Source organism: Manis javanica, chromosome 6 (assembly GCF_040802235.1).
Source record: "Manis javanica isolate MJ-LG chromosome 6, MJ_LKY, whole genome shotgun sequence".
Taxonomy (NCBI): domain Eukaryota; kingdom Metazoa; phylum Chordata; class Mammalia; order Pholidota; family Manidae; genus Manis; species Manis javanica.
This window is the reverse complement of record NC_133161.1, coordinates 12047868-12070426: the sequence shown is the minus strand read 5'-3', so window position 1 is coordinate 12070426 and position 22559 is coordinate 12047868. Positions and strand designations below refer to the sequence as shown.

The 22559-nt window shown below is 38.3% G+C and overlaps 1 protein-coding gene across 4 annotated transcripts in view; it reads left to right on the top strand.

Moving 5' to 3' along the window:
* Positions 1-22559, top strand: part of AGK (acylglycerol kinase) — a 118060-nt gene that overhangs the window by 42847 nt on the left and 52654 nt on the right. For all 4 annotated transcript variants that reach the window (XM_036994574.2, XM_036994577.2, XM_036994575.2 and 1 more), the window contains exons 3-5: positions 8376-8415; positions 11357-11436; positions 20466-20541. In XM_036994574.2, the coding sequence (XP_036850469.1) occupies positions 8376-8415; positions 11357-11436; positions 20466-20541 (196 nt within the window). The remainder of the gene's footprint in view (positions 1-8375; positions 8416-11356; positions 11437-20465; positions 20542-22559) is intronic.

Sequence of the window (22559 nt, the reverse complement as noted above, 5' to 3'; positions counted from 1 at the left end):
AAGTGGAAGAAGTGAATGAGCCACAAAAGAATGTCAGGATACTTGTGAGAATTGGGTAGTGGTAGAAATGATTGAAAAGATGGCTGGTGGTAGCAGCTCAAAGAATGATGCTGTTTAGTGGCAGCCAAAGCACCACCCGATGGTGTAATCTGCCCTTTAACCAGCTGGAGACTGTCTGCAGAGCTCAGCTCCTTGTGAGGATGCAGGGCAGGAGCAGAAATTGGTATTTTATGGGAAGCTGAGGCTGGAATACGATTGTGAAAATGGTATGATTTCATGTTCTAAGAGGAGAAGAAGCGACAATAGGGCACCCACCACTTCCATTTCATTGGCCAAGAGAGTGAGGGAATACCGCAGAAACCATAGCCACCCCTGCCCAGTGATGACAAGCCCTTGAAGAGCAGGCTCAGTTGTGTGAGAGAACCCCTCGAGGGCTGCCATTTTTCATGAAGCAGTTTCCTATCCTGAACTGGACAGGGAACAAATTATGTGGAGAAAACTCAAAAAAGTAGAAAGTACTTGAAATATTTACAAGCAGTGGCTTGTTCCACTTAAGGACACAGGCGTATATGCTGATACGGCTGGGGACTGGCAAGATGGGAAGAAGGTGCCTTTTGGATTTCTGTATTTCTGAGAGTGAGAAAGCACTCAGCAAGAGCTGCACTGAGGCCGTTAGTGTTACTGTGGGTGGCGCCTTCCTGCTGAGGGCAGATTGGGTCTATTCTTGAATTAATGAATAGAGTGGGATTAGAGTCAGTCGGGCTTTTTCCCAAGCCTACTTGCCGGAAATAAAAAAGTGTATCATTGTAGTGATTAATCATGACTTGAGTTGACGTTAGATGGTGGCATTTGCCTGTGTATGTGATTAAACAGTGGTCAGAGCTCTATTCATCACTTTCTGTCATTTGGGAATGCCCTCAGAGGACAGAACAGAAGCAGACTATTGAGAGAAAAAATGCCATGTTGAGATTCAGAAGACTTATTTAAGTTCTAGTGCAAAGTCTTTTAGTAACTTCTAACAGTTGGCAAAACCCCAGGCTGGAAGTTTTCTCAGTCTAGATCATTCAGTTATTTTTCTATGAGCTCAAAGGAGACCTCTGAGGAAGGGTACCCTGATGAAGTGAACGTACCAGAATCACCTGGGGTGTCGAGACGTGGGCTGGAACTGCCTCTGCTCTGTGTGTGTGTGTGTGTCTTTGCTCAGGTGGGAACCACTGCTGTAGTGAACTTTGTTTGTAATGGAATGTTGTCATATCAGTTGATGGGGGTCAGGGTGTGGGGGTTTCAACCAGGAAGTTTAAAAGCATTGGACGAGATAGTTCTAGGGGCTCATCCAACCTTCAAAATTTAGATTGTCAGGATATGAAACTTGGGCTTGGATGCCTTTAATAAAGGCATTTTATTTTCCTGGCTGCTATAGGGCTTTTATACTTTGACAAGGAAATAAAGATAGTAAAAACAGGGGTTGTAGGCCTAAAAGCTGGTGTAAGTATTCAGGAAGCTATGGTTAAATAATGGGTTAATATCTCTGGGATAAATCACACACCTCATGTCTTAAATGGGGTTAAACATATTTTGGCAAAGTCCTGCTGGGACAACTGACTTTCCTGAGCCCCTTTGTGTTGGCTCATTTCTCAGAGTAGCTATTTTCACTAGATCTTTAATATCAAGGCTGAGTTACTCATTCTAGCGAACTATGGACATGACTTCCTCCGTCCTTCTCTCCCTCCTCCCTCCCTTCCTATTTTAGCAAATACAGTCTTGGGAAAATGCTCTTGGCTTGTTTTATATTGTATTAAATGCTGATCCTTGCATTGTTAAATATGCCACCAAGTATCCATCCAGAGGTACCATTTGGCCTCAAAGTTCCCGAACCCAAGTCTGGTGTACTTTTCACTAGTCCAGAGGGAAGCAGTGCTGACGTTTGTCCTTTACATCTGAGGGTAGACTTCGTTAACTGTGTTTTTCTTTTGCTAAACTTTTCACCATCAGCAACAGGGATAACAGTATTTTAATGCCAGTGTTTGCCTGTATGACTCCTTATTTTCTCTCCTCTTTTATGCATTCTCAGGGGCCCTGAAATGAAGACAGTTACCACTTACTATGTGGTTATCAATAGGATTTCTTCCTGACCCTTTATAGTTGCATGGCATTAGGGAACTTCTTTATGTTATTGTGCTCAGGAGAGGTAAAAATATACAAATTTTTGAAGTAGCAGGTAGCGCATCTGGGGAGGTCTGGAGAACAAGAAGAGATACCATCTTTTGGCCAAACAGAAAGACCAGACCAGAAGGCCCCAAGATCCTTTTAAAAATCATTAATGTTTTCGTTGTTCTGAGTTTCTAACCTATCACACTAGCCATTTTCTTCTATCCAGATGAACATTCTTTAGGCCCAAGGATCCACGTTCTTCTCAGCAGGCTGCACGTCTTCCTGCTTGGTGACATGTCCCCTTGGGCAGAGACGATCAATATTCCCCATGTAGGGCACTGCTCACTGCGGCAGCTTTTGTCTGTCTGGGGCAAGGAGCAGCGTGTAGTTTGAGGAAGCTCTTCCTCTCTGTCTACAGGAGACTCCCCTCTGAGGTTCATTTTTATCTTTGCCTGCATTTCCATCCATCCCTGCTGTTAACGTGGATAATCAGTGGGCACCGCCACTGGCAAGAAAATGATTAATTATTTTAGAAAGCTGGATAAGTTGTTGTTATAAACACCTAAACTTGAAGTCTGTTTTGTGTAAAGCAAAAACTGTGTTTGCTTGCACCGGGGGAAAAGCTGGTGGCAGAAACTGCTATTACATTTGCCTCTAGACTGTAGCGGGAAATACCTTCTTTGCGAAATAGGATGGATCAATGTGATTTTTCTTTCCATGCAAAGTTGTTATTGAAATAGCAGCTTATCTTATTTTGCAGTCCTAAAGTAATAAATAAAACATTTACAGCTCGGAATAAATTGAGAGCATCCCATTTCCTGTGGCAGCAGGCATGTTCATACTCTTTTAAAGCCTCAGGCATTGACATCAGCAGATTTTTTTCATTTTCTAATCCAGAAGCATCTAATTTCTTTCTGTCGATGAACCTGCATTTTAGTACTGAGAAGATCTTTGGGGACCCTTTTTGATATGACTACATTTTTAATTGTGTTAAACTTCAGTTTGCTCAGGAGACAGCACGGTGTGTTGGCGAGAGCATGGGCTTGCAATTTATATGCAGTACTTTTTTTTTTTTTTGTAACAGGGTCTTTGGTTCACATTCAGATCCTTTACCCATCAGCAATCTGAAATGTCTGGTAGCCGACTCCAGCCCTGGAATGGCTCTTGTGGTGCCTCCTTTGTAGAGGGTCCCAGTTCATTACCCGCCCCCCAAACACACACACACATGCCCCCTGGCTCTTCTAGATCTAGGGAAGTTCCCGGGACTGTTTTTTCCCTCCTTTCCTGTACTGACCACAGTGATTCCTCATAGTGATTTGATTATCACACCCAAGCACCATCCCAGCTGATCCGTTGGTTCAAGGTTGAAAGAATACAAAGGAAAACTCATACAAAGAATAACCTTCGGTTTTCCACAGGACGAAGTTTGCCTGCCTGAGCAGAGCGAGTCAGTCTCTGCTGTTCAAACATTGGCCACCTTATTTATTAAACAGTTATTTACTGAGTACCTTTTATCACAAGAGTCTGTGCTGTGTGCTGTGGAAGAGAAAATGATGAATTATCCATGATTTCAAAACAGCTACTATCAAGGAAGAAAGAAGACAAGCAGTTTTGTGTGTGGTGGGGCAAGGCTGTGGGTGATACTGTGTTTGGCCTTTTATTTTTTCCAGGGAGAAGAGATAAAGTGATCAAATCCTTGGAGGGGGGAAAGGTCATTGTATCTTTTAGGAACCGCAAAACATGTGGCTTGCCAAGGGTAGAGGCAGCATCAAGGGCACGATAAGGGGGGACAATGGTGCCTAACCTTTCTCCTCAGTTGTCCTTCACATTTGGCCTTTGGCTTTCAATCGGTGCGGTCGCAGTTTCTTCGAGATGCGTGTGGTGTTCTCAGCGGTCCCAATGCTCAGGAGTCTCTTCCTGCTGCTGCTACTTCTCACATGACTCATTCGGATAATCTTAACCATGCCAGCCCCTTCTATGACCTTGTGTGCCTTGTCGAGATCACCAGCTTGAATTACAGACGCGTATCTCCTACTGTCCTCTGGACACTCCCACCTGGACTCTCATCACCATCTCTGATCCACAGATCCCAAGAGAACTCGGCCTCCTCCCGCAGACCTGTACTTCCTGCTGCAGTCCATCTCTGAATCGTGCTGCTTTCCGCCAGATGACTGTGCAAAAGTGTGGACAGTATTTGACCCCTCCCATCCCTTAAATCCCACAAGCCAGCCCTTAAGTTTACCTCCTGCGTGCCTGCTGAATCTGTCCCCTTCTCTCTGTCTGCACTGCCATGATCCTGGTGCCAGTCATCCTTGCGGACCTGCATTCCTGAAGAACCCTCCCGTTCTCCCTAGATTCAGTCTTATCTTTGACCATTGCCTCCTTCATGCTGCAGCCAGGATGAGCCTTCTGAAATGTAAATGTGGTCGTGTGAGTTCTCTTCTTAGAAGGCTTTAATGACGTCTTATGTCCCTTAGGATAAAATCCAAATTCCTTAAATAGCTTCTTAGAAGGCCCTCAGTGATCTGGCCTGAACCCAGCTGCCTTTTTCCGGCCCGTCCTCTGCCACGCCGCCTCCAGCTGTCCTGAACTATTTCAGTTCCTGCAGTGGTCAGTCCTGGCACCTGCAGGCCTTTAGCATGCTGTTTCCTGTGCCTCCATTCTCCTCCCTCTTTTTGCCTGCCTACTTTTTCTTTCTCCCCTAGATCTCAATGTCAGTGTCAATTCCTGCAAAAACACTTTATCCAATTCCCTCAAGACTAGGTTAGACATCCCTATTTTGTGCCTCTTTTAGGGACCATGTAAAAGTCAGATCACATTATGACTGCCTGTTGAATTGTCTTTTTTCCCTTTGAAACTGTAAACTTTGTTTCAGTGAGAATGCTGGACTTACTCACCAGCGTATCACAGATACCTAGGACTGTGCCTGGCATGTTGTTTATCAAGTAACCCTTTTTTTATGTATCAGCAATACATGCCAAGAGCTCTTTGCCACTTGATCCTGAGCTTTTTCAGGTCAGGACCAAATCTTGTTCATTGTATCGGACCCTGCACTTTGTGTTAAATTTCACCAACTACTTCTGGCGAGTTTATCACAGCTGAATTTATTTATTTTTTAATTATATGAATGTAAATTTTAAAAGTTCATTTGATGAGACTAGGAAGCAATGTGATTAATAAATGTGCTATAAAGTATGCATCTAAATGAGCATTGCCTGTTCGGTATTGTTCAGTTAAGAAGAAAAAGCATTTAAGCATGGGCTTTAGAGTCAGGTTGGCACAGGTTTGGATTCCAGTGCTGCCACATAGTAACACCGTGATCTCAGGCATGCAGTCTCCTCTGAGCCTTAACTTCCCCATCTGTAAAATGAGACTATATACAGCCGCTGCCTTGCAAGGTAGTCATGAAGATGAAAGATGTGTGAAAACAGCTGTCATGGAATCTGGCACGTGGTAGTTGCTCCTTCATTTTTAAGTTATTTTTCTTAGGTCTAGCAGGATTGCTATTACTGAAACATTTTTGGAATTTCTTTTTTCAAATAATTTTCAGAGCTTGCTATAGACCATCACAATCTATCAGTAGCAGACATCTTTTTTCTTTGAGGATACATTTGATTTTTAGAAATAGCAAGGTTCAGAGAGCAAGATCAAGATGGTTAATACCTTTTTTCCTATTTGAAAAAATTAGGCATCATTATAATGAGATTTCCTTTTGTAGTATCTAAATTGATACATAATTCCGGCTTCCTCAAAGGAGGCATTGACAGCATATATCATTTGGCACGTTAAAATCCAGGGAATTAACTATCAAAGAAACTTCTGATTTTTGAATAGCACTCTGATGAATCAAGCAGCATTAATTAGTAAGCTCAAGAGAGCTGAGGTCTTTAATAATGTACTTCATCACAAGTTAACCATCAAAATTCTATTTCTGCAAGACATTGGGAAAAAATGTTCTTAGGTGCTACCCATATTCTCATACATATTTGGGGCCATTCTCTTTTCAGCAATCAGTGTACTGGAGTGCAGAGAGGAAGGTGGTGGCTGCCAGTGACCCAGAGGAGCCTGGCACCTTCAGAGGCTGTCCCTCATGGAAGGGGGCTACTGGCTGGGGATGTACAGATGGCATGCAGCGATTACAGAAGCATGGAAGGCTAATACAGAATAGTCCACAGGATGTGTTCATAGGAAAAGAGGCTGGAGGCAGAGGTTATCCCATCTGCTGGAAAAAAGAAACCATTAAAGCAAGTGGCTAGAGAAGCACAGTCATGTGAGGCTAGAAGCAGTACCCCCAGGTGGGTGTGGCAGTTGGATTGAGGTTTAGCCCCGTCCAGGGGAATCCAGCAACAGTGCCCAAGTTACTACAAGGAACTTAGTTTATTTTGTGATCCAGCACTTAGTGAGGTTTCAGTATTTTTGCCTGGTCGTTGTTATAGAAGATCATGCATGTAAGGTGTCAGGTCAACTAAAAGGGCTATCAACATGTTTTTAAGTATTTCACTAGTTTGTACCCTGAATTTATCTTATCTTGTGCATATATATTTTGTTGTTCTTGATGTTAGAATGATTCACGGAGAGCAATTGATGGAGAGATGTGCAGGGAGGAGAGCAAAACACGAGTATTTGCGAGTCTTGGGAAGGAGGGGAGGGAAGCTGTCTGACCCCCTTTTGCCACAGGGTAGTTGTGGAGCATCACTCATGCAAGTGGGGACAGAGCCTGGCAGAAAAGCCGCCTTGTAGGCCAGACTTCACAAGGAATTGGTGTGCCTAAAATCTCTGTTAAGAGGTACTGTTGTCATCATTTTAATGGAAAGTTGTTCTAGGTTTTGGCTGGGCAGCACCAGTGCTTGCCCGTGGCTAGTGCCTACTTATCGAAGCTGACTGCTCTCTGAAATCTAGGGTTGTTCTCCAGCCTGTCTATGAAAGAAAGACCATTGAGCAGCCTTAGACTGAAACAGTGGCAAAAAGTGAATGGTGGTTTAATATCTTTTAGTTCAGCCTTATGTATCAAAATTAGGTTTTGATGTTCTGAGAAAGATCTAGAAAGACAATTTAAATGTACTAACACTTTTCTCCTTGTAATTCTTTCCTATAAATTGTTTACTGGTCATCTTTTTTGGGTATTGGTTTTCTTAGCTGTTGTGAAGTTATTGTCTTAGCAGTGCCAGCAACATGCTTTAGGATTGATTCCTACAAGGAGAAGATTCTGGAGCCTGATAGGCAATTGGCCACATAGAGTGCTCTTATGTTATAAATGGCATAAATGCATTCTAGAAACCTTGGTGTTTCTAGATCATATTCTGATAGAATGTTTTCATTTTTGCAAGACAAAATTTTGCCTCATGCTAAAATTTCTCATGCTAAAATTTTCCATTTCTGATATGAATGAGTGTCCAATGGTGATATAAAAAATAAGAGGTTTAGATAAAACAGAAGAAACTACTGTAAACATAACATTTATTTTTGGCACATGGCCTGAGTAATTTCCACTGAATTAGAAAAATGCAGCATATGTGCATTAGTTTTCTCTTGTTGCCCTCATAAATTACCTTAAATTAGTGGTTTAACACAGAACAAATTTATTATCTTATGTTTCTGTGGGTGAGGAGTCCAGTTCAGGTCTTGCTGGGCTACATGTAGGAGTTGGCAAGGCCTACATTCCTCTAGGAGGCTTTAGTGTAGAACGCATGTCTTTGCCTTTTCAATTTCTAGAGGGTTCCTGTGTTCCTTGACTTCCAGCTTTGAAGCCAGCAAGGTGGCATCTTTCTGACGATTCCTCCATAGTCACATTTGCCACTGCTCACAGCCAGGCAAGTTTCTCTGCTTTTAAGGACCCTGTGATTAGATTAGGCCCACCCACATAATCCAGATTATCTGTCTCCCCATCTCCAGGACCTAAATTTAATCACATCTGTAAACTCCCTTTTGCCACATAAAGGAACATATTCTTATGCTCTAGGGATTAGGATGTGGACATTTTAGGATGTGGAGGGAGCAGGTATTATTCTATCTACCGTAACGCGGAAATACTTAACACAGGATCTCATCAAAGAAAATGCTTTTGCAGATATGCCCGTGATTTGTTACAGGTCTTTAAGAAACTTGCATTTGGCTATTTTATAGAGAAGAGTTATACAGATTTTTTTTAAAAAGCGAATTGTTATTTCTTTGGATCTTAACCTACTTATTAAGGCTAATGTTCATTCTCTCTTTTACTTTGGTAGTGATAACCTACTAAGGAGAGCAGCCTGTCAAGAAGCTCAGGTAATGCCATGTAATGTGATAAAATTAAAGCCTGCCTTATCTCTGTGGTGCAGAAACTCAAGCCATTCCAGGGGACTTGCATCAGTGCATTTGGGATATTTTTTTCCATTATCAGGGGAGAAATCGGGCTGAGAGCCAACTCTGAATAGAGCTCCAGGGAGTTAACCATCTGGTGAAGAGCAGTTCTAACACCCACCCATTTAGACTTGTTTACTTCTGGATTAGTCCTGAGAACACATGCCTGCACTGGTTGGAGCTCTGGGAATCTGTTCATGTCTGTGGTTATCCTTGAAGATCCGCCTAAACTTAATTATCCCTGATCCAAATAGCCCCCAAGGATACTAGTTCAGGATGGGCATTAACTCTCAAAGTTACATGTTAAAATTGTTGATTCATATTTTTCAAGCCCATCTCTTCAGCACAGCAGACTCATACCATTGCATTGTTATCCTAGTCCCATGATACTGCACTTAAATATTCATATATCTGGCTGTATTAGTTATAGTTGAATTGTAAAACCACATTTTTGTTCTTCCCTTCTTTCCAAATTTGTACATCATACCACTCAGATGATTTCCATGACTGAGTGGCCTCTTTGTTATATGCCACTTGAGTTTATGATATCAGAAATACCAGAAAAGAAGCATGAACGCAAAAATGACAAAGGTATGATGTAGATAGTAAGAGAGGCGGATGGCAAACCTTGTGCTTGTTTCTGAAGTGTTTTAGTGGATGGCGGAGACAACAGATACTATTAATAAAGTCCTCCTATTAGTGATTATCTTTTTTAAATCTGTAATTTAAGAATTAGATTACTTTTTTGTTTCATTTCAAAGGGCTCTAAGTTGTTTTGGAAATCAATTCAAATAAATTTTAATACTAAATTCAAGGTGATTCCCCACCCCAAGCTAATTTTCTATTAGCAACTAGAAACTCCTCTTGGAAGAAGACCCCTCTCTCTGTCTTTAAGGGAGAGTAGTCATAGAGCCCTCCCTTTCTTCTTTAGGTAAATAAATGTCTTCCCCTCTGTTCTGAATCCTGTCTCTTCTTACTTTTTTCAGAGACTGTGTTCCTCTGGTTATTTCCTCTTCTCATACATTTACCTCCTACCACTGTTCTAATTCTCCATTCCCAACACACATTTAGCTCCTTCCATCTGAGAAAAGGAAGTGGATTCATCCTCATAGCCTCCTCTAGTAACTTTTCCATTTTATGTCTTTCCCTTTACAGTCTAAATTCTTGAAAGGATATGATTTTTTGCAGTCTCATGTACGCTGAATGCACAATAGTCTTACATAAGCTCCTTAACTCCCTGTAATCTTGAGACTTGAGTTGCAGGTAGCTAAGAATTGTAGAGACTAAGAAGCCAGGACAGGAAGGAATAATCTGGAACTTGGTAGGCCAGAGAACCTGGTTAATTCATAATTTCTGGGCGTTTTCCAGAAGTAACATGACTACTCTCCCTTAAAGACAGAGAGAGGGGTCCTCTTCCAAGAGGATTTTCCAGTTGCTAATAGAAAATTAGCTTGGGGTGGGGAATCACCTTGAATTTAATATTAAAATTTATTTGAATTGATTTCCAAAACAACTTAGAGCCCTTTGAAATGAAACAAAAAAGTAATCTAATTCTTAAACTACATATTTAAAAAAGATAATCACTAATAGGACGACTTTATTAATAGTATCTATGGCTAAGTAAACTTAGCCATATCTTAACATGGATGGAGAAAGAGCACATGACAATATTTGGAGATTTGGCAGCAAAATGTTAAGGTCTAATTCAGTGAGAGTGAAAATAGTAGAAATTATAATTACCAGAAACTTTTTATAAGAAACATGTAAGTATGCATATTTGAAATATTCAGAAAAAGTTTATTTTTCTAAGGCAAAAAGTAGGCAATGGTGAGAAAGGATCTCCACGGGACTGTCAGGGAGGTGGTGGGTTTAGAGTCAGGTACTTAATAAAAATCTTAGTATAACTTTTGTTTTTCTTCTATCTTGGTATTTCTGCACTTGAATTCTGCCTTCTTCCTCCAGACTTATTACCTACCATTTAAGACTTGAAGTTCTGCCCTTTTGGGTGCTTTCCTACCCTGTTCTTTTTGTTGGCCATCTTCTCTAACCCAGATGTAATAGCATCAGCTCCTGTTAGTCCCATTCTGACTCCTCACATCTAGTTTTCTGTGCCTCTTCATTTGGCCTCATCCCTTGTCTTCTCTTTATTGCTGATAGAGTAGAAAAAGTTTGAGTTCAAAGTTAGATGTAAATTCTAGGCTTGTAATTTATTAACAGTGTGACTTTGAGTGACAATCTTTCTGAATCTTAGTTTTCTAGTCTATTAAAAAGAAAATATTTAATACCTCCTAAGTTTCCGAGAGCTAAGAATAATGTGTGTGCAAGTGGCAAGCATTAGGGGCTTAGTAAATATTAATTTCTTTTCCTGTGCCAGCTGGTGCTGTATAGTTATATGGTTGCAAAGAGGAGGAGGCAAATAGAGTATTAAATTTATTTTGTGTATGTATAAAAAGTCGAAGGTTAGTTGTTAACACAAAGATTCTTTATAAATAAGCTTTAGTAAAAAGTTGAAGAACAAGATTGTACTCTGAAAACAAAGACAAATGGATTCTGATAGACTATGGCCTTACTGCCTATGCATTCACAGTAAACTTAGCCATATCTTATAGAGAAAAGTTACTTACCTTTAGTAGGTGAAGCAGGGTTTTTAAATTATAATACAGAATCCAGCTTATTATCATTAAAGAATGGTACACTTTTGTTGTTATTTTATGGGGTTTGTCAGTATGAAATCGTAAAGAATGTTTTTTTCCCCAAAGTAGATACCACATCTGTTGGAAGTAAATTCTTTTGTAATGAAAGAGTATATGTGATCACTAATTGAATAAAAGGACATTTACTTAGAACTTTTCTTTTTCCTTTTTAGGTGTTTGGCAATCAGCTCATTCCTCCCAACGCGCAAGTGAAGAAGGCCACTGTCTTTCTCAATCCTGCAGCCTGCAGAGGGTAGTTCAGCTTGTGATTTGTTACGTGTTCAGTTTTGCTGAGGGGAGCAAAATCACAGACTATCAGGCAGCTCGTTGGTTTCTGTGCAATTGGAAGAATTAGGTTCAATAGTCTTGTGGCTGTAAGATTCATTTGTAATGTACAAATAATGGTTAATGAGATATTACTGTAAAGCTAACTGATGCTTAGCAAACTTGTCAATTAGAAGGCTAATAATCATTCCAGAATTAACACCCTCAAATAAGTCTTATCTCCTTGGCAGTAGGCCCCTTGGGAACAAGTACTGCTTTGATGTAGATGTCAGGCCATCTCTGTTACAAGATGTTCCGAGATGGCCAAGAGCTCTCTCAGCTTGTGAGACCAGAAACAAGTCTATCCCAAAGGAGTGAACCTTGAGCTAGGTCTTAGAACGCTCCATCTTCCCAACTGAGGAAATGGCCTACGAGGCCAGGCCTGGAGACAAGAGTGACTGCTATGTCCCTTGCTATATCAGAGGACAGGTGGTAAATTGTTCCGGCTGGCCTGGAAGGGTCATGTGAGGCAACTGTGGGAATTAAGGTGTGAAGAACTGTAGGGAATTTGGTTGATAACCATGAGTCCCTGCTCATTTATTGTAACAAATGCACCACACAGTGTAGGACACTGAAAGTGGGGGAGGCTATGTGTGTGTGTGTGTAGCAGGGCAGGGGTTTATGTAGGCACTTTCTGTGCTTTCTGGTCATTTTTACTGTGAACCTAAGCACTGTTCTAAACAATAAAGTCCATTAATTTTACAAAAGTACCATAAGCCAAAAAAATTATTATTTATTTTTTTAACAATGTTAGATGCTACTCTCATTCAGCTGGAAATGTGAATAAAAAGACCTTGATGGCTTTTAGAAGAAATCATTTAAAATTTAAAATTATGATTTTTTAAATGGTAAGAATAAAAGGGTTGGGGGTGGAGGTGTGGTAAAGTGATACCTTTTATTCTTCTTAATGACCAGGACAATTATTTTGTCTTCTCTCAGGATCAGAAAATTAATTAATATGTCTTAGTTTGGATTCTGTAAGATCTAAGTCATGACAGTAACATAAGAACAACAACAATGAAAAGAATAGTGGGGACCAGCTTGTAACAACATTAATATTGCCGAGTAAAATATACAGGCTCTGAAATAAGTTTCTCCAGTGACTTCTTGGGAGGTAATGAGTGTAGCTTCACAGATATGAGGGCAACACATGCCTTATTTGTTTTGAATTCAGCTGTGTAAGATTTTTTTTTTATTAAGGTATGATTGATATACACTCTTACGAAGGTTTCACATGAAAAAATAATGTGGTTACTACATTTACCCATATTATCAAGTCCGCACACATAACCCAATGCAGTCACTGTCCATTAGTGTAGTAAGATGTCACAGATCCACTATGTGCCTTCTCTGTGCTACACTGTTCTCCCCATGATCCCCCCCACCATGTGTACTAAACATAATACCCCTCAATCCCCTTCTCCCTCCCTCCCCTCCCGCCTTCCCCCACCCCTCCCCTTTGGTAACCACCAATTCATTCTTGGAGTCTCTGAGTCTGCTGCTATTTTGTTCCTTCCTTCAGTTTTGCTTCATTGTTATACTCCACAAATGAGGGAAATCATTTGACATTTGTCTTTCTCCACCTGGCTTATTTCAGTGAACATAATGTCCTCTAGCTCCATCCATGCTGTTGAAAATGGTAGAATTTGTTTCTTTCTTATGGCCGAATAGTATTTCATTGTGTATATGTACCACCTCTTCTTTATCCATTCATCTACTGATGGACACTTAGGTTGCTTCCATATCTTGGCCATTGTAAAAAGTGCTGCGATAAACATAGGGGTGCATATGTTTTTTGAATCTGAGAAGTTGTATTCTTTCTGTGTAAGATTTTTATAAATTGCCTAAACGGCTCTATTTCTCTGCCTATATGAATGATATTTGCCTGGCTTTGTTCAAGCCACTGCTCTCCCAAATAAATAAAGCAGTCATAGTGCCTACTGATCATTCTCACCTAATACCAATACTAAACAATCTCAACAAATGAATAGGTTCTAACAGTACCCAATCAATGTGCCAACATACCTGAATGTCAGTGGTGGCCTATGGCAGAACCTAGCAGAGAACTCTGTGCCTCGAGTAGGGAGGATCAGTTCTGTATCCTCTTTACTGCTCTGTGATACCCTGGGAGGTGCTTAAATCCTCAGTGTACTTATCTGTAAAATGGGAAATATAATAGCACACATCTTATTGACTTAAGCATATTGAGATATGATGCTTGTGACATGTTTAGCATTATTTCCATTCCATAGTAAGCACTGGATAAAATAAATATAAACTGCTGTTATTGTGATTATTGAGACCCATAGGCTAAGTTCAAAAAATTCTCTACTTTGCTCTCCCACAGTTTCCAATAGCATTTGTACCTCTCCTACTGACCTTAAGTTAACTGTTCTATGTCCTATTCCTTTACAGTCCCAGTAAGCTATAATCAATCACTTTTGAGTTTCTACTTCTAAGAGATAGTTACTTTTTAAAAAAATTAATGACCTTTTTTAGAGCAGTTTTAGGTTCCTGTCTACATTTTTACATGTCAATGTATTTGCATTTTTACAGGTGGATTCTTGTTTAAAACTGTAATACGTTTATCTAAAGGTGAGGCTAAGGCACATTTTTCTAAAGTCATTATCCCCTGTAGCAGGGTGGATGCCTTCATGCTTCTAGGAAGCTGCCACTCTGAAATTCCCCAGCATCTTTTTTTTGAAGCTTTCACTATTTAAGTGTACTGCTTTAGTCATTTTATCTGCCCTGACACATAATTTATAATTTATCATGTAGCTATTTCATTATGTAGTACTAGTTTAAAACTACACAAGAGCTTGAAGATAACTGTGTGGTTAGCATTAATAAATAATACATCAGAAGTAATTATTTTGTGTGTGTGCCTGAACCTGGAAATTGCTGTAAGTATATAAAGTTTTTTTATTTAGCTCTGGTGCAATCTTGCCCTTAATTATAAAATAAATAATGCATTTCTTACTGGTAACACTTGTTTTTCAACCTTTTACATTGAAATATTAGAAGGAAAAAAAAGTCTTCATTTTCATTTTAGACATTTTCTGTATCCATAGCATCACATAAAGATGTGAATGAAGGCCTAAATGTTCAAATCTTATTTCCTTAGAGGAGTCTGCAGATTTGTTGGAAGTGATCAGTTCAGCAGATTGAGACTTCTCCAGAGTTTAGCTTCTCAGAGATAGATCTGATGCAGTTCTGACTGAACCTCTTTTGTCATTCTAATAATTAAAGCTGCCCTGGAAGGAGAAATGTTCTCAGTATCACAAGCTCAGCCCTTTATTATTGGGTAAAACCCCAGAAATGGTAGCATGGAGAGGAGAATTTTTCCATGTAGCTTTTCGTGTTCATAATTAATTTAGTTTCTTTGTAGTTCTAGACAGGTAAGCATTCAGAGCAGTAGAAATGGTAGGGATATTTGGGTAATTTGTTTATGAATGCTTAGGTAGGCCCTTCATTTGACGTATTCCTTTGAATGGTTCTTCAGAAAATTTGTGCAAACTTCTCAATTTCTTTTGTAATTCATTATAATTGTTTTGTGTTCAGTCTGCTGTTTGGCAGTTATTTCTTTATAGTTTAAGAATGTTGAATTTGGTCTGTGCATATGCTCCTCATTAGCTGCCTTTCCTTCTCTTCCTATTATAAAGCATTCTTTAGAAAATCCAAGCATGCACCTCTGGTCAAAAAAAAAACAAACTTTTTTTTTGAACAAGGAATGAGTAAATATGGATGTAAAAATTATATGTTTGGTATTGATTGTTTTGAAAGTACTAGTTTTTTTTCCTGAGAATTGAAAATATTTGGGGTAAAACACAGATCCACTGATTGGTATATTTAACATTTATTCAACTTTGAGACCAATGTCATTGGGGACTTTTTGCAATTTCTGCATCTCCTAGGCTGTGTTTTTGACTCCGAACCTAACTAGGAGTCACTATCAGAATGATGTGTATACTTCTAAAACACATGAGCTCTTCAACACAACACTCACTCCAAAGGACAGATCCACCAGACAGAAAATAAGTAAGGACACAGAGGCACTGAACAACACATTAGAACAGATGGACCTAACAGACATCTACAGAATTCTATACCCAAAAGCAGCAGGATACACATTCTTCTCAAGTGCACATGGAACATTTTCCAGAATAAACCACATACTAGGCCACAGAAAGAGCCTCAGTAAATTCAAAGATTGAAATTGTACCAACGAACTTCTCAGATCACAAAGGCATAAAACTACAAATAAACTGCATAAAGAAAACAAAAAGGCTTACAAACACATGGAGGCTTAACAACATGCTCCTAAATAATCAATGGATCAATGATCAAGTTAAAACAGATCAAGCAATATATGGAGACAAATGACAACAACAGCACAGTGTCCCAACTTATGTGGGACACAGTGAAGGCATTTCTAAGAGGAAAGTATATAGCAATCCAGGCCTATTTAAAGAAGGAAGAACAATTCCAAATAAATAGTCTAAAGTCACAATTATTTAAACTGGAAAAAGAAGAACAAATGAGGTCCAAAGTCAGCAGAAGGAGGGACACAATAAAGATCAGAGAATAAATAAATAAAATTGGGAAGAAAGAACTACAATAGAAAAAATTAATGAAACCAAGAGTTGGTTCTTGGAGAAAATAAACAAAATAGATAAACCCCTAGCCAGACTTATTAAGAAAAAAAGAGAGTCTACACACATAAACAGAATCAGAAATGAGAAAGGAAAAATCACTATGGACACCACAGAAATACAAAGAATTACTAAAGAATACTATGAAAATCTATATGCTAACAAGCTGGATAACCTAGAAGAAATGGACAACTTTCTAGAAAAATACAACCTTCCAAGACTGATCCAGAAAGAAACAGAAAATCTGAACAGACCAATTACCAGCAATGAAATCGATTTGGTAATCAAAAAACAACCCAAGAACAAAATTCCTGAACCAGATGGATTCACCACTGAATTTTATCAGACATTTAGAGAAGACATAATACCCATTCCCCTTAAAGTTTTCCAAAAAAATAGAAAAAGAAGGAATACTTCCAAACTCATTCTATGAAGCCAGCATCACTCTAATATCAAAACCAGGCAAAGACACCACAAGAAAAGAAAACTACAGACCAATATCCCTGATGAACATAGATACAAAAATACTGAACAAAATATTAGCAGACCAAATTCAAAAGTACATCAAAATAAGATCATACACATGATCAAGTGGGATTCATCTCAGGGATGCAAGGATGGTACAACATTCGAAAATCCATCAACATCATCCACCACATCAACAAAAAGGACAAAAACCATATGATCATCTCTATAGATGCTGAAAAAGCATTTGACAAAATTCAACATCCATTCATGATAAAAACTCTCAACAAAATGGATATAGAGGGCAAGTACCTCAACATAATAAAGGGCATATATGACAAACCCACAGCCAACATCATACTTAACAGCGAGAAGCTGAAAGCTTTTCCTTTAAGATCAGAAAGAAGACAAGGATGCCCACTCTCTCTGCTTTTATTCAACATAGTACTGGAGGTCCTAGCAATGGCAATCAGACAACACAAAGAAATAAAAGGCATCCAGATTGGTAAGGAAGAACTCAAACTGACATGATATTGTACATAGAAAACTCTGAAGAATCCAGCTCAAAACTAATAGAACTAATATATGAATTCAGCAAAGTTGCAGGATATAAAATTAATACACAGAAATCTGTTGCATTCCTATACATTAACAATGAACTAGCATAAAGAGAAATCAGGAAAACAATTCCATTTAAAATTGCTTCAAAAAGAATAAAATACCTAGCCAAGGAAGTGAAAGACGTATACTCTGAAGACTGCAAGACACTTTTAAGAGAAATTAAAAAGGACCCTAATAAATGGAAATTCATCCTATGCTCTTGGGTAGGAAGAATTAATATTGTCAAAATGGCCATCCTGCCTAAAGCAATCTACAGATTCAATGCACTCCCTATCAAAATACCAACAGCATTCTTCAACGAACTGGAACAAATAGTTCTCAAATTCATATGGAACCACAAAAGATCCCAAATAGCCAAAAAAATCCTGAGAAGGAAGAATAAAGCAGGGGGAATCTTGCTTCCCAACTTCAAGCTCTACTACAAAGCCACAGTAATTAAGACAATTTGGTACTGGCACAAGAACAGACCCATAGACCAATGGAACAGAATAGAGAGTCCACATATTAATCTAAGCATATATGGTCAATGAATATATGATAAAGGAGCCATGGATATACAATGGGAAATGACAGCCTCTTAAACAGCTGTTGTTGGTAAAACTGGACAACTACATGTAAGAGAATGAAACTGGATTACTGTCTAACTCCATACACAAAAGTAAACTTGAAATGGATCAAAGACCTGAATCTAAGTCATGAAACCATAAAACTCTTAGAAGAAAACATAGGCAAAACTCTCTTCAATATAAACATGAACAACTTCTTCATGAACATATCTCCACAGGTAAGGGAAACAAAAGCAAAAATGAACAAGTGGGACTATATCAAACTAAAAACCTTCTGTACAGCAAAGGACACCATCATTAGAACAGAAAGGCATCCTACAGTATGGGAGAATATATTCATAGATGACTTATCCGATAAAGGGTTGACATCCAAAATATATAAAGAGCTCATGCACCTCAACAAACAAAAAGCAAATAATCCAATGAAAAAATGGGTAGGGGATCTGAACAGACACTTCTCCAAAGAAGAAATTCAGATGGCCAGGAGGCACATGAAAAGATGCTCCACATCACTAATAATCAGAGAAATGCAAATTAAAACCACATTGGGATATCACTTCACAAAAGTTAGATTGGCCAGCATCAAAAAGACAAACAACAACAAATGTTGGTGAGAATGTGGAGAAAGGGGAACCCTCCTACACTGCTGGTGGGAATGTAAATTAGTTCAACTTTTGTGGAAAGCAGTATGAAGGTTCCTCAAAAAATTAAAACTAGAAATACCATTTGACTGAGGAATTCCACTCCTAGGAATTTACCCTAAGAATGCAGGAGTCCAGTTTCAAAAAGACATATGCACCGCTATGTTTATGACAGCACTATTTACAATAGCCAAGAAATGGAAGCAACCTAAGTGTCCATTAGTAGATAAATGGATAAAGAAGATACAGTACATATACACAATGGAATATTATTCAGCCATAAGAAGAAAACAAATCCTACCATTTGCACCAACATGGATGGAACTAGAGGGTATTATGCTCAGTGAAATAAGCCAGACAGAGAAAGACAAGTTTCAAATGATTTCACTCATCTGTCAAGTGTAAAAACCAAGAAAAAACTGAAGGGACAAAACAGCAGCAGAATCACAGAACCCAAGAATGGACTAACAGTTACCAAAGGGATAGGGACTGGGAGGATGGGTGGGAAGGGTGGGATAAGGGGAAAAATGGGCATTATGATTAGCGCACATAATATAGGGGGGTGCACAGAGAAGGCAGTGTAGCATAGAGGAGACAAGTAGTGACTCTATAGCATCTTACTACACTGATGGACAGTGACTCTAATGGAATATGTGGTGGGGACTTGATAATGGGGGGAATCTAGTAACCACAATGTTGCTCATGTAATTTTATATTAATGATACCTAAATACATACATACATACATATATACATACACACACACACAAGTTACTGTAAGGGATGTTTAACTGTTTCTGTTAATCTGAGACATCACAATTATGTCATTTCCTTTTCCTCAGAATTTAAATTTCTACATTTGGGGTGGGTTTATTCATTCGTTTATGAATTAATGTATCTGATACACATTAAGTATCTTCTGACTGTGCCAAATATCCTAGAGGCCAGGGAATTCAAGGATTAATAAAATGTGGTGTCTGCTTTTTTTTTAATCAAGTTATCATTGATATACACTCTTATGAAGGTTTCACATGATTGTGGTTACCACAGTCACCCATATTATTAAGTCCCCCCCCATACCCATTGAAGTCACTGTCCATCAGTGTAGTAAGATGCCACAGAGTCATTACTTGTCTTCTCTGTGCTACACTGTCTTCCCCGTGGTGGCGTCTGTTTTTGCAAGGCTTTCCAGTCCAGTCCTGAAGACTGTCTTGCAAATCAGCAATCATCACGCTGTGGAAAGTTCCTAACAGAGGTGTGTACCAAGTGATAGGACACCACAGACAAAGGCATGACTATGCCTGGGGTTTTGGGCCAGCTGCTGATTATGTAGCTACATTTGATCATTTTGAACTTTTCCCTTTCCTAGCAGAATTCTACCATCATGAAAAATAATTTCTCTGGGGGTTTCACTACAAGTTTAAAACTCAAAAAATGGAAATATGCCTAGTATTTGAAATTATTATAAATGTGTATTTCTCCCCCAGAGGTTGTGTCTACTGAGTTAGAATTAAGCAGTATTCTGTTTGGTTCAATTTATTCCCTCATGAAAAATGTTAGAGTGAATTCATTCTTTACATTATACATAAGTTACAGGTATTTTTGTCTGCTTTGTCATGTTGTCTCCATAGCTCTTAAATCTGTGTCCAACACATAGTAGGTGCTCAATAAATATTTGTTGATGAATCAGACATTGTTGCCTGAGTGGAGTCATATCTAGCACACTTACTTCCCCTAGAGGAACTAGTCTGTGAACTGTAAGCAACCCAGGTGGATAAGAGCTTATTGTATTAGATAAAGGGTAAACTCCTGGAGGCCCCAGAGTACAAGAATCTGTGTTTCTATCTGTAGAAACTCTTTACTCAATTGTTCAACTTCCTGTACTTGAACAAAGAAAGGAAACCCATGTTCCTTAGCTTATTTGTTGTTCTACTCTAAAGAGGGTAGTTGGGCTTTTTATTCTTCCTCTTGAGAACTCATGTTAAAATATTTGCATTTTTTCCTTTGTCTACAGCAAAGCAAGGACTCTATTTGAAAAAAATGCTGCCCCGATTTTACATTTATCTGGCATGGATGTGACTATCGTTAAGGTGAGGACTGCTCCAGAGTGTTGATTTTATCCAAGCTACCTCTCCTTATAACATATCGTCTCTCTTGACTTCTTAGCAAAAATCACCTATCACTTAAGAAGATAAGAATAGGAAGTCAATATGTGTCCTTGTTCTGATAATTGATAAAAGCAATTTTGTTTTTTCAAAGCTTTTTATTTTCAGAATAGGATTAGATGGAGGCATGAACTTGATTCCTTTCATCTAAAAGATAGGATTTGTCTCTTACAAGATGAAAGTTGTTGTAGCTGTAAGAATTCTTTTCTTGGAGAAAATAACATTCCTTTTTGAGTAATATAGTTTCTTAGTAGTTCCTCAAACAGGTAAACATTTTCTATTGGGTGAGGAGTTATTTCTGGTGAGGAATTTTAAATGGTAAAGCTTTGGAATTTGTGGGATTTAGGTAAAAGAAAAGAGGATAAAAATAAGTTGTAAGGAATCATGTTATTTCAGAAAATGTCTCAAAACTCCATTTTGTTGACTTTTAAGTGATAATGTATGTAGTATGTACATAGGTGCGTGTGTTTAATGGAAGTCGATGTTACCATGTTTGTAAGTCTATGGTTTATCTATTTTTAATATTAAAGACTTTCATTAAGTCATGGAGTTTAAAAGGTCATTTAGTCCAATTTACCATGCAATGTTGAACTCTCTTCTCTAACTTGTGTGATACGGTTTTCCTGCTGTCTGCCTCCAGGGATGGGAGAAAGGGAAGAAAACTAAGATTTATTTGAGTGTCTGTAATGTGTATAACAGACTCTACATGTAAGAGATCCTAAAATTGTTACATAAGACTGATATTATTTGTTCCTTGAATGTTTGGTTAAACTCACAAGTAAAGCCATCTGGGCCTGGAGCTTTCTTTGAAGGAAATTCTTTTGTATATTACATTTTGTATATGTATTTTTCAGTTGGCTCTAGAAGTACTCAATATCTATTTTGTCTTGAGTTTATTTTTGGTAAGGTAAATTTTTCAAGAAGTTCATTTCATCTCAGCTTTCAAATGAATTGGCATCAAGTTGTTCATATCCTCTTTTTTTAAATTTCTGTAACATCTGCAATATCTTATTTTCCTTCTTAATATTGCTTATTTGTGCCCTCTTTTTCCCTTTTTCAATAGTCATGTGAGAGGTATGTCAGTTTAATTAATCACTGCCAAGAACCATCTTTTCTGGCTTTTCTCATTTATGTTTGTTTCCTTAGTTTCTGGTCTGTCTTTATTGTCTGTCATTCTACTTTCTTGGATTTTTTTCCTGCTGCTCAGACACTTTAACTTGAATGTTTGTTACATTAATTTTCACCCTTTTCTTTATGCATTTAAAGCTATAAGTTTCACTCTTCTGCTTCAACTGCATACATTTTGATATATTTTATGCTCATTTAAAAATACTTGCTGACTTCCATCATGATTTTTGTTTGACCTATGAGTTATTTACGCATATTTTCAAATTTTCAAATCTAAAGGCTTTGTAGTTAACTTTTTGTTAATGATTTCTGATTTAATTGGATTGTGGTAAAAAAAAATGTAGTCATATAATTTCAGCATTTTAAAATATATTGAAACTTGTTTTATGGCCTAGCATTTGTTTTGTTTTCAAATAACTCAAAAAAATATGTATCAGTTATTTGGTACCATGTTCTGTATATGTCCATTAAGTCAAAGCTGTTAATTGTGTGGTTTAAATCTTCTGTGTCGCTGATTTTTTCTTCTGCTTTAACTATAAATTACTAAGAGAAAGGTGTTAGAAATCTTTCACTATGATTGTGAGTTTGTCTATTTATTTTACATAGTTTTGTCCATTTTTGCTTTTTATATTTTGAGACCTTGTCACTAGATGCTCTCAAGTTTCAAATTATTTCATTTTTCTCACATTTTGACCCTGACATAGAATGATTCTCCTTAGCACTAATACTGCCTTTTGCCATAGTCTATCTTACCTACTATTATTAATAAGTACTCTAACTTACTTTGTTTAGTTTTTGCCTCGTCTAATTTTTAC